Raw genomic sequence first — 13,601 nt, 5'->3', positions numbered from 1 at the left:
GAGGGACAAGATACCCTTTCTCCAACACTTTCTGGCTTTCATGGTTTCCATTGAGAAGTTGGGTGTAATACTGATAGGTCTACCCTTATATGTTACTTGACCTTTTATCATTGAAGCTCTTAATATTCTCTCTTTATTCTGTATATTTTGTGTTTTGATTATATAGTGAATGAACTTTTTCATATAAGTGTTCTGTAAGCTTCTTGTACAGTTATAAGGATATCTTTCTTCAGGTTGGGAGAATTTTCTTCTCTGGCTTTATTGAATAATTTTTCTATGCCTTTGAGCTGGAGTTCTTCTGCTTCTTCTATCCCTATTATTTTTAGGTTTGGGCTTTTCATGGTGTTCCAGATTTCCTGGATGTTTTGTGTTAAGAATTTGTTGGATTTATTGTTTTCTTAGACCAATGAATCTATTTCCTCCATAGTATCTTCAATCCCTGAGAATATCTCTTCCATCTCTTGTATTCTGTTGTTTATTTTCCTCAGTAGCTTCCGTTTATTTATGCAGATTTTTTTGTATCCAGAATTCTTTCAGTTTGTGTTTTCTTTATTACCTCTATTTCAATCTTCAAGTCTTGTACTGTTTGCTTCACTTGTTTAATTGATTTTTTTTTTTTTTGGTTTTCTTTGAGGAATTTATTAATGTCTTCAAATTTTTTGCTTGTCTTTTCCTCCATTTCTTCAAGGGAGTTTCTCATTTCCTAATTGATTTTTTTTGGTTTTCTTTGAGGAATTTATTAATGTCTTCAATTTTTTTGCTTGTCTTTTCCTCCATTTCTTCAAGGGGGTTTCTCATTTCCTCTTTAAAGGTCTCCATCATCTTCATAAAGTAATGTTTAAAATCGTTTTCATCTGCTTCGTCTTGGTTAAGATTACCAAGTCTTCTCGTGTATGGCCACTGGGTTCTGGTGCTACCATGTTGCTCTTTAGGATGATGGATGAATTCTTGCATTGGCCCCTACCCATCTCAGCCTTCAGTTGGTGCCATCAGTATCTTTCAGTCTTGGTCCAATCCTTGCAGTGGTTCTCTGCATTTTGGGTACTGTTCTTGGTCTGCTCTGTATAGTCACTGTCTATGTCTCAGGAGTTTTGGAGCAGCCTCCCTGCAGGAAACTCACATGCTGGCTGTCTATAGAAGCTGAACAAGGTGAGGGAGAGGCCCCAGGTTTTGCCCCAGTATGGAGTGGAGAATGGAGTGTCCTACCAGGTGGCTGGTTACTCACTTTTTGGCCCTCCTTGTGTAGCAGTAGGTTGTTTTTCAGAGTTCCACTGAAGTTGTAGGGTATAAACAAGCTTTGGGACAGGGAAGAATTTGTAGCTTTCAGGGCCCAGTGGATGGAATGGGGATATTGGAGCAGCCTACCTGTAGGATACTCTTCTGCTGGCTAGCTAGAAAAGCCAAAGCCAGTGGGGGTTGTGCTTGGTGTTTTGACCTAATATAGAGGGCCTAGAGAGTGGGGTGTCCTGCCATTAGGCTGGTCACTCACCTCTTTATCCTCCCTGGGTGGTAGTAGGCTGTGTTTCAGAGTTCCATTGAGGTTGCAGGGGCATAGGAGGGCTTTGGGGTAAGATGGTACTTGAAGCTTGCTGGGTCTGATGGTCTGTATGGGCATAATGGAGCAGCCTACCTTCAGGAAAGTCTCCTGTTGGCTGGGTGGAGAAGCCAACAGGTGGTATAGGGGCCCGGGGTTTTGCCCATAATTGAGAATTTAGGGAGTAGGATCCAACCTGGTGGCTTGTCACTCACCTTTAGGTCTTCTTTGTGTAGTAGCATGTTGTGTTTCCTGAGTGCACTCTTTTGCCTTGTAGTGACCATCACATTATTCCTTCATGCCTAGCCTTCCCCATTGGGAGCCACTCTGTAGGAGCCTGCTTGTGCAGGAATCAGCAGGGTACTAAGAGGGGACATGAGGTTAAAGGAAATTTCAGATTAAGAGAAATGGAGATATGAACACATGGGCTACAACGCCTTTGAAATAGTTGTGTATATTCTGTGACAATATATATTAGAAGTATACAATTTCTATTTTTATTTTACAGAGGTCATAGTTAAGAAATTTCCTCAATAACTACTTTGGAATTTACTTTTGACAGTGTTGAAATTATTAAAGACTATAGGAACTTTAAATCTGGAATAAATGCATCTAATATCATGAGATGGACATTAATCTATGGGGCAAGGGATCAACCAATAGTGTCTCAAATGAAAAAAGCTCCTCAATAGTTCACGTATTTGTGCTTATATGTCTCCATTATAAGCAATCCCTCAGCTGGTGGTGCTGTTTATTGATGCTATAGAACTTTAGAAAAGGAATTTTGATGGAAGTTGGTTTTGAGAGATTATAGATTCAACAATTTTCAAGTTTGTAGTGTTTCTTGGTATACTGATGAATTATAATCATCCCACTTCCTGCTCTAGCAACCTGTCCTGTATCTGTTCATCCTGTCCCTATCATATATTCTAGTCATCTGGAAACATAACCAAGAAAAAACTCCTTCATAATTTGCTTTTAGTCATGTTATTTTACAACCACAACAGGAAAGTAACTTACAGTGATGTCAAGAAACATTTTACTCAATATTTGTATCATTAAAATCAATATATGCTTCTGTTTTGGTGAATAGATCAAAATCTACTATGTTACGTGATTCCCCCTTGTATCCTACAAATATATTTTATTACCATTTCCTAATAAATAAACTGACTTGGCCTATAAAAGGAGAGAATATAACAAGGTGGGAAATTCAAGCAGAGATAGAGGAGGAGAGAAAACAGAGTCAGGGTGATGTCATATAGCTGATGAAGGAGAAAGATGTCAGAATCTTACAGGTAAGCCACAGTCTCAAGACAATACACCAATTAATAGAAATGGGTTAATTTAAGATATAAGAGCTAGCTAGAAATATACCTGATCCTTTTGCCAAATAGCGTTGCAATTAGCTTCTGTGTGATTATTTAGGTTTGGGAGACAGAAAACAAAAGAAAAGTCTCTGCTTACAAGCAAAGCTCAATCATTTGGCAAAAATACCCACATAAAGACTAAGAGATTTGAAAAAAATGTGGATTTCCAGACCTACAAAAGTAGCTTCCTGACTTAGTATTAGCAGCAAAACTGCACAGCTAATTTAAAAAATAGTTTCCTGATTCATGCTGATGACTCAAATTGCCATGCTTCTTTCAGGAGGTTCTGTTACAAAGAACTTGAATGGGGTTTTTAAGCAGCATGCTGCAAATTACCTGGTGACAGCATGGGGCCACTGCTTCCCAGTGTTGGTGTGGTAAACATGGCTCCCAGCACTAGAGGTAAATGGACCTCTGCCATGTTGGAAAGCAGAGCAGGGTGAGTATAGGCATTTTAGAAAGAAAATGTTTTAAAAAATAAAACAAAATCTTTAAAGAGTCAGTAAAAGAACTATAAAAGAGTACAGACAGTCTTTGATTAAAGGAAGAAAGAGACTAAAATAAATATGAAAATGTAATAGAGTAAAAAAAAGTAAGCCACATAAGGATGGACCAAACACAAAGAGTCTGGATTATTTGAATTATTGTGTTTTCTTTGTATTTTTAAAATGTTAATGAGTTAAATGCTGAAAAATATTTGACTCTGAGTACTGTCAAGTTAAACCAATGTATATATTTTAAAGGTATCTTCACTTCAAATTTTGAGTCTAATGGTACGTTATTTGGGAAAAGAGATTATGCTTTTGTTTCCACAGAGAATGGGAATCTGTGGATTCCTTCCAGGCTAATATGCTTTGATGAAACAGGATTTCCCCAAAAGGTCTCCATGAACCTTAAAATGCTTCACCCAACAAACAGCAGGAAGCAGTTCGGAGAAAACTATGCCCAAATTCCCAAATTGGTTGTTTAAAAATGTTTCTTTTCATTTTAAAAGGGTTGGTTATAAATGATTAATGGTTACAGTCAATTTCTAACAAAAATAAGAGTGACATGATATAGAGATGAATACTTTGCATAGGTATGGATTTGGTCTATTGATACAAATTTAAGGTTGATTTTTTACACTGTGTACAATATTTCTGCTCTTGTTTAAGGTATTATGTTTGTGAAGCTCATTTGAAAATATAATGTATAATTAGAAAATACAGTTTAATAGACAGTCATCTAAAATAATAAAACTTTTAGTCATGTTAGATTTTCTTGATATATGGAGATATATTTCAGTTCGATTGATAATCTTCAGCACTTCAAAGATCTGCTGAATATGGCACTTAAAAGGTTTTTAGAACTTAGTTTTATCTCAACAGGCAGATATGTTTGCTTCTGGAAGCACTAATTACTTCAGAGAGGTTGATGGGCAGTAAAGAGACTCATTATAGAATTTTTCTTCAATGAGACAAGGCTAGCTATTTGGGCAAGAAATTGCTCTTGCCTTGAGAGCCTGATGGTATGCTCTATAAACTTGACATGCAGAACCCACATTAAAATGACTGTTGAACTTGCCTAAAGAAGGTGAGACAGTCCTTTAGGGTTCCTGCTTCATGAGTCTGCCAGACATTCTGCAGGACACAGAAGAATGTGACTGACAAACTGCCAATATAGGTGAAACAGTCTTTGCATATTTTTGCATCATGGAAAGGTCTGCCAGATACTATAGGTCTGTAGGCTGAAGATAGATGCCCCAGTCATACAGAACTATGGGTGATTGTTCAGTTATTGAGATATCTATGCCAATTCTATAGTTTTGAAAATCACTTATAATGCACTTCCTGTTTACTTAGGAAATATTATTTTATTCTGGGGTCATTGATAGGATAGAAGACACATAGTTATAGCTTTCCTTAGTTATTATTAATGATAAATTGAATATTAAACTTTAGATTGACAAACATAGAATGATAGAGTATTTTCCTTAATTTGTAAAATGTAAATGAGCTAAATATTATAACTGTATTTTTGCTTGACAATTGTTCTGTTATATGTAATTTTACTATGTCAAAGTTAAATCTTTTATTTTGACAGAAAAGGAAAGATGAAGTGTGATTCACCTGTGTAGGCTGTGACAATGTTTTATTAGCATTGTTTACTAAAGAAAATGCTTTTTCCTATGGCAAGGCATAATGTAGCAAGGCACAAAATCTAAGCAGAGATAGAGGAGAAAAAAAAAGGTAAAGTCAGGAAGACACCATGTAGATGTCAAAGGAGAAGAATGCCAGAAACTTACAGGTAAGCCACAGCCTCATAGTGATACACAAATTAATAGAAATGGGTTAATTTGAGACGTAAGTGCTAGCTAGAAATATGTATGAGCCAATGACAAAGCAGTGTTGTAATTAATATAGTTTCTGTATGATTATTCAGTCTGCTGGCAGAAAATAAAAGAACAGTCTCTGTTTACACTACTAGACCTTTGAAATTTATTCCAGAATTATTGAGAATATTTCTAAGTTTTCTCTTTTACTGGTTGATAAGGGAAAATAAATACATTAGTAAGAGAGGAAGGGAGTTAAGAGGGAGAGGGAAAAGAGAGATGAGAAAGAAGAGACAGAAACTCTTAACTCAGTCCGTTTCCTTATGGAGTAAAAAGGAGTGCCTTCAGGTGTCTTGAACTTCCTTTTTATAGACTTTATTCATACAGTATTAGGTGATGTGTTTGTGAACAAGATAGAAGTAACAAATGGCGCTATGGTAACTAAATGCTCTTGGTCATCTAGAAATTAAGTAAATGAAGTCAATAGGAAAAGAAAAATTTAATGACAATAAGATATGACCAAATAACATATTGCTAGGGAGATATAATTTTTTACTGCCTGGTATGACTCTTGAAAAGATAAAACAAAAATACATGTTGTTTATGTTTTATGTGTGAGTCCTTATTATCTTTCTTCATCTCCACATGCCATAAAACTAATGTGTGAGCAAGGTATCTAAAGAGAATGGGAGGAGGGTAGGGAGTAGGACCCGGGATTGGTGTGTAAAATTTCAACTAATTAGTAAGAAAAGTTAGAGGGAATGAGTATTAAAAAAAACAAACAAGAACGACAACAACAAAAAACTAATGAGTGACATTATAATAATTGTGTAGACATTCAGTGCTGAACTGCATGTCTAACCAGCCAGAAAAAAAGGTAGGATGCCCACCCTTAAAACTCTCCCATTCCCTTAGTTTGGGTTTCAAAAATTCTTCTCTCCCAACTTTCCACTCTCATTGCTGTGTGTGCCAGCCCCTGCCTGGGTTGGACATCCCCTGCTCAAGTGAAGGTGAGAAGAACACATAGGAGAACTCAGGTGGAGACTATATGCTAGATCAGAGGCCATGCCAGCTGCCACAACTCCAGGTAGGCTGCCTGCCCATCCATGTCCTCCAACCTTTTGTTTCCCACATCTTATGCTATTCATAATTTCTCTTCCCTCTTTCTTCACCTTGTTCTCCAGATCCCAATTTAGGCAAATATTCTGTACTGGCTGCCAGAACTTCAGGCATGTGGCCAAGTAGACTTCCCCTTGTGCCTCCAACACTATCCCAATCCCTCTTCCTCTCTTCATCATTGAGTCCCAACACCCAACTCAGGCAGAGAATTCCAGCTCTAAAAGTTGTCATGCCAGTAGCTAGAAGTCTAGCCCCAACTTGAACAGAAAGCCCCTGTTCAACCACAGGCCACAGAGACTAGAAGACAAAAGAGGAAACAACAACCTAGAAAAAAAAAAACCACCCATCCAAATTAAAACCAAAAAGTGCAAAAAAATAAAACAAAAAATATACTAACATAGGAAAAAGGAAATGCCAAAATAAAACAGAAAAAAAAAATAAAGAAGAGAATGGAAAGAAAAGAGAACACTAAAAAAAAAAAAAATCCCATGGAGTTTAATTTGTTTTGGCCAAGTACTCCTGATCATGAGACTTGCTCTGAAGTATTATTGATTCATTCAATATGTGTCCTTTTTTCATTCACCCTTCAAGTACAAATTATTTGTGTTGATATTTGTAGCCCTTCAAAGGGGTATTGTTCATGTATAGGATGCAGCATTCTTAAGAAAAACTGACTCTCCCTTCCTCAGCAGCCATAAATCACCATAGTTGCTCAGCTAGATGAGTCCACCTCACTTCTCCATGCTAGAATCCTGTCTGGGATTAGCTACCATCATCTCCACATTCCATAAAACTATTGTGTGAGCAAGGTATCCAAAGAGAATGGGAGGAGGGTAGGGAATGGGACCTGGGATTGGTATGTAAAATTTCATATGTGACATTCTGTCACAGTCTCTGTAACATAGGCATATAAGCAGCTTCTCTATTGTCCCCGAAGGACTATCTTTCCTTGTATTCACCCACTGCATCTTGTTCTTCCAGTCTTTCTACCACTTCTCTTATAATGATCCAAGCCTTGGGAGGAGGGTGAACAATATAGATGTTTTGGTTAGGACTGAATATTCTAAAGCTTCTTGTTCTCTGTTCTTTGGCATGTGTATATACCAGTATTAATCACCATCCATTGCAAATGAAAGCGTCTCTGATGAGGGTTGAGAAATGCATTTATCTATGGGTTAAAAAAACGTCATTTGGACTCAGTTTGATACTAGGTCGATTTTTAGAAAATGGGCGCACTCTTAGTGCATGTGATCATGTCAATCCACAGGTTCTTTGTCAAAAAAGTGATGCAAGGTATTAGTTTCATTTTGGGGGGTGGTGATGTGTGGGGGCAAGATTTAAATACAATCATAAAGTGGTTGGTGATATTCAAATGTTTAAAAGATCAGCAAGACATAAGCTCTGTAACCACATGATCATTTAAGTAAAAAGGAGATTTCATGTAGAATTTGTATATGCTTTGTTTTATTTCTCAGTAGAAATACAGAAAATGGAGTCCTCTTTGGAAAAATGTCTAATTCCATTTTGAGGATTTGCATATTACAAAAAATTCCACATATCTCTAGAAAAGTAAACACTGAGATTACATAAAACTTTCAAATCAAAATTTCTAGATTGAGTTTATTCTACTCAAAGAAACTTTAAAACTCAAAGAAACATTAAAACTTATTTAATCTGAAAAATATGCTAAAATCTATAAATTTAAGTTACTGGTAGTCAAAATACTAATAATTTTATATTATTTGTATCAAATGATACATTCAAAAACTAGTAAATATATTTATAGCATTGTTTTTCTGTTTTAGTTATATTTGTTTTGTACCTCAAAGCATTCATTTTTGAGGTAATAGAAGTATAAAATATTCCAAGGTAAAGAAAGAAATGACTGAAGGGAGAGAGGAAGAAAAGGAACAATTTCTGAATGACGATCACCAAGTTTTTGCCTAGAAATTTAAAAGGACATAAAATAAGAAGAATGGAAATGTCACACAACATTTTTCAATTAACTACACAGTGTTAATTCAAGATACTCTTAAAATATTTATATTTAATTATGATGTGGTACTAATTTACTGAAACAATTCTATGGGAAAATCCCATTAATGTAATGAGTGAAGATATGACAGTTATTAAATTTACATTGACTTATTTTAGCTACATAATTCAGATAAATAATTGACAAATTATTTTTGAATTTCATTAGTATTTTGCTTAATAAATAAGCCTACTTATTTAAGGACTAAACTTTATGTATACATTTTTATTTTTATGTTTCACACTTATAAAATAATTTTAATGAGTTATATCTAGTGAGATGTAGAGCTTGAAGATTTCTTAAAAGTGCTATAAGTATTTATAACTTTTTTAATAGCAGTTACCACTTCCTTATTCCTCAGACTGTAAATAAAAGGGTTTATCAAAGGAATTATTATTGTATAAAATACAGCTACTGATAGATCTTTATTCCCTTCTTCCAAAGGTCGACTATCCATGATAATACATATGTAGAATATTGACACAGAAAGAAAATGGGATGCACAAGTAGAAAATGCTTTTTTTCTCCCATCCCTGGATTTCATTTTGAAAATAGTGAAAAGAATGCAGAAATAAGAGACCAAGACTGTGGTAATGGTAAAGACTTGAATTGGCATTGAAAAAATATATATCATTAGTTCATTAATAAAAGTGTCTGTACAGGAGAGCTTATACAGTGGAAGAACATCACAGAAGAAGTGATCAATGCGAATAGATTTACAGAAAGTTAACCTTAAGAGACAACCTACAAGAATCATGGAATGCAGGTTACTGGCAATGAAGGTGCCTACACTCATCTGAATGGAGAGCTTCTTGGACATCATGGTGTGATACTGCAGAGGGTTGCATATGGCCACATAGCGGTCATAGGCCATTGCTGACAGAAGAAAACAGTCTGCAGTTTCAGCAAAACAGAGAAAGTAGGACTGTGCCATGCATTCATAGAAAGAAATCCTTCTGTCCACAGAAAAGAAGTTCTCTAGCATCTTGGGAGTGATGGCACAGGAGCAGCAGGAATCCATGAGAGCCAGGTTGCTCAGAAAGATGTACATGGGTGTGTGAAGACGGCGTTCCATGTAGATCAAGACCACCAGTCCAAGATTCCCAACCATGGTGACCAAGTAGATGACAGAGAACACCAGGAACAGGAGGATCTTCAGATCTGGATAATCTGAGAATCCCACCAGGATGAAACCCATTGTTGAAGAGTGATTTGTAATATCCATTCTCATTTCTCTGCTGAGACAAAAATTGTTGACATTTGATTGCTATTATGAGCAGAATATGTCTAAGTCTCCCTCTCTTGTTACAGTGAGCAAATAAGGACTTTTTCAATTTACCTTAGCAATCCCCTGAAATACATCATGGTATTTTATGTCATATGAGAATAAGTCACACATAGATTGTAAGTATGAATATAATCCTAGATGCCTCACATGGATTATTTTATTTATTTGTATAAATTCATGGACAATATATGTGTCTGTCAATTTTTCCTTATTTAAAGAATCTGTTCTGTGCTTTTCAAAAAGTATCTATAGGGTCAATATGATCTTGAAAAATAAGCTTCTCAGTAAAGAATTTAGTGACTAATTGATAACTTTTCATAGAATTAGAGTTTGAAAAATATTTTTCTGTCTTAGGTATCTTTTCCAGCTTGGATTTTTGTGTGAAATTTTGAATGAAGGCTCATTAGACTTTCAGGTTTGGCTAAGATTGTGAAATATTATATTTTGATCTTAAAATTATTTCTCTATTGAGTTCAATGTATTCAGGATCCCACTCTCTCTTGATTGATAAATTTCCAAAGAATTACACCTACTCTTTAATATCCCTCTACTCTCTTATTTTTTGTAGTTTCCAATGTTTTGCATATGTTCTTTATTATGAGTCCTAGTGTCAAGGTGTCTGCTCACAGTGTGGATACAGATATGTAAATGTCAAATTCCTGCTGTGTATTCCAATATTGTCAAGATAAAGCAATGTTTTCCTTTTATTGAATTCAATAAATGTTATACATTTATAATAATGTTTAAACTTTTAATTCTTTTCTTTTTTATTCATTTGATAGAATTCAGTAACTACCCAAACTTATTAGATTTTAGTTTGTCAGGCATTACTGAAACATTCAAATCCAAGAACAGCATGTATGTATTTTACTGTTAAAATATATTTTTTCTCCTAGAAATTGCCACAATACTCTGACTTTACTAGATCTTGTATGGATATTTTTTAAAGAAACAGACTAGAGTATTATTTAAATAGTATTTCTTAAAAAAAACTATAATTACCATTTTCTTGATTTTAGATGTTTTCTATACTAAACTTAAACTGTTTTCTGTTTCACTCTCGTAACATGAAAAGGTTTTCTGGTGTTGCATGACCAATGGCTTACAAATAAATGGATAAAATATACTGCCATTTATAATTTAAATATATAGTACTATTATATCTCTCAAATTATACTCTTTTTGGAAAATACTTGTAGCACTATAAATTATTACTTTTAGTAGTATACACTGGGCAAATCAAATATGTATATTTGTACATAAATGTAGAAAATGAAAGTTTATTTTAAAATATTGTATCAGAACTCATTATGTAAAAACTCATCTTTCCCTCTCTAGTACTGAACATTTAACCAAATCTTAAGAATTTTACTACTCATCCTAGAATTATCATTCAGACTATGGATAACATACCTGTGTATTTGCTGACATGACTATGGGGCTTTTGAGCTCAGAATGGACAGAATAACCCATCTAGTTCTTCATTCTATCTTTTTAGTAGGTCTTCAATTCAGAGACAAACTAAACAAAAGTGGATAAAAAGTAAAAATAAATGCAGAAACATTTTACATTTGTTTCTCCATCTTTAGAGAGGAATTTGAAACCCATTCACATAGTCAAAGCTCCCTATCCATCATGCTATATAGGCCAATAGAGTCACCTAATGGTTCCAGAAGCCTTAAAGTATTGAGGAATAATTTATAAGAATACAGGACACTCTCTACTCATAGGTCAGTGACAATTCTAAAGGGAATTCTTTGGAATTGACGATAGTTATTTCTGCAGAGACTCCAGGTGGAGAGGTTGAATCCCAAAATACTCTTAAACCAAACACATTAATTAAAGATAAGAGAATTGAGATACTGTGATTAAATCTAGTAACTACCCATAAAGATGGCTTTAAATGTTAAATCATCGTTCATGTTCAGAGATTTGATTTCTTGTGCTGCATTGATATTACTTACATAAAAATTGTTTTGGACAAAAAAACCAATAAAGATCACTTGGTAATAAACAAATTTGAAAAGAAATTTGGATTTCTAGATTAGACAACAAATCCTAGTGCTGTCAACTGGAATCCCTTTTTTTTTTTCTCTCACAAGCTACAGTGAACCTGACCCCATTTTATAAATCCATTTTTATAAACATCTCTGACATTGTTTCTTTGGCAACATTTATGTGTTGAGAAACATAATTTTAAGTAAATTCATTATGTGTTATGTGTTCTTGTATTAAACTCACCATGAGGAAGAGATAAATGTATATCTACAAAAAATATACCACGATTAATGTAATTAATGCTATGAATATAAGTTAACATTTTAGTGAATATCCCACTCATCCTTTCTCTAACACAGATATATTTTATCTACAAGAAATGGTGGGCTGGAGAGATGGCTCAGAGGTTAAGAGCATTGCCTGCTCTTCCAAAGGTCCTGAGTTCAATTCCCAGCAACCACATGGTGGCTCACAACCATCTGTAATGAGGTCTGGTGCCCTCTTCTGGTCTGAAGAATTACCGACAGAATATTGTATACATAATAAATAAATAAATAAATAAATAAATAAATAAATAAATATAAAAAAAGAAATGGTTTTGGCTTCTTGTTATTCTCCATGCCACTTAGTCTACATACTCATTATCTTGGTTTCAGAAGAGTTTCATGGACTGGACATTTTAAAGCATTTATGACATGATTTTTTAGTCTTTAAATCTTGAGTATCCACCTCCAGGGATGTAGCCACCATTTCTCTTTCTTGTATTATATTTCTAAAAGAACATTTACTCTTAAATGGCCTCTTTCTTGAATTTCTTTATATATTTAAATACTTTTAATCTTTATATGAAGTCTGATTCCTACCTTGAATATATTACCATTTTTGGTTCTGTGAGACAGCAATGCTTATCTCTGTGACAGTCCTGGCTGTCTTTCAACTCTCTAATGGAGACTAGGCTTACTTCAAACTCGTGGAGATCCACTTACCTCAGTCTGCTTCATGTCCTAATTAAAGGCATGCAACACCACCACCTGGCTTGTTATCATTTTTTTCTATTCTAACTTCATTCTAACTTAATTATTTATGAAATAAATACTCTTAATCAGATTTTATTTGTGTATTCAGCTTCTGGTGAATGAGTTTGAGGTGTGTGTCAGTGTGAGTTAAGAGCATGTGCAAGTAGAAGTTATGAGGACACATTCCTTAACTCCTTCAAACAAGGTTTCTTTCTAAGTCCGGCCAGGAGTCTCCAGTGTTCCTAAAGTCTCCATCTCCTCATCTCTATAGAGCTAGGGTTACAGCTAGCATGGTCATATGCAGTTTTTTTGCTTGGTTATTAGATTATTATTTTATGTAACCCTGGTCTTTGATGAAGTCTTCTGATGGCACCTTCCATTGGTCTTTTATTTCATCAAGATTTTCATTTTTAACATTTCATCTCTTCTTCTTTGGCAGATTTTCCCTCTAGACTTCAGGCTGCTTTGCCTTTTCATATGTCCTCTAACTGGCATATCATCTGAAGTGAAGCCCTGTTGATTTTCTCTGGTTATCTTTTTTAATAAGCAGACTTCTTTCTCCAGAAGCTTTCCATTTTCAATGATTCCTTTCACTGCCTCAGTTTTACTATCCTGGAGTGCTTTACAGTTTGGCTAGCCTTGAACTTACAGTTTTCCACATCTCTACCTTCAGAGTCCTGGGATTAAAAGTTCATGCACTACCACACCAAGTCTTAATTTTTTAAAAAATTCATTTTCAAAATGAAAACTTAATTGCACAGGATCTTTTTTTTTAGTATCTAGTGTCACGCTTTTCTTTAAACTGTTTATCACTTCGAACACAGTATTATTCTCCATCCCACTTCCTTGTATACCTTTTATTCTCAAATTACGTATTTTGTAACTTTTTTTTTCCCGCAGCTTTCTCCTTTTTATTTTAGGTCTTCAAAT

General features: G+C 34.7%; 1 protein-coding gene across 1 annotated transcript; it reads right to left on the bottom strand.

The window, feature by feature from the left end:
- Positions 1-8,640: 8,640 nt before the first annotated feature.
- LOC101981963 (olfactory receptor Olfr180-like) lies at positions 8,641-9,600 on the bottom strand. The gene has a single exon (XM_013352231.1). It carries the CDS (start codon positions 9,598-9,600, stop codon positions 8,641-8,643), a length of 960 nt encoding a protein of 319 aa, XP_013207685.1.
- Positions 9,601-13,601: the final 4,001 nt, after the last annotated feature.

Source organism: Microtus ochrogaster, chromosome 2 (genome assembly GCF_000317375.1).
Source record: "Microtus ochrogaster isolate Prairie Vole_2 chromosome 2, MicOch1.0, whole genome shotgun sequence".
Classification (NCBI taxonomy): Eukaryota; Metazoa; Chordata; class Mammalia; order Rodentia; family Cricetidae; genus Microtus; species Microtus ochrogaster.
This window is presented reverse-complemented; position numbering and strand designations above follow the sequence as displayed.

Bases quoted from the DNA above. Each gene is read 5' to 3' on its own strand.
- LOC101981963 (XM_013352231.1), bottom strand. From the start codon at position 9,600: ATGAGAATGGATATTACAAATCACTCTTCAACAATGGGTTTCATCCTG.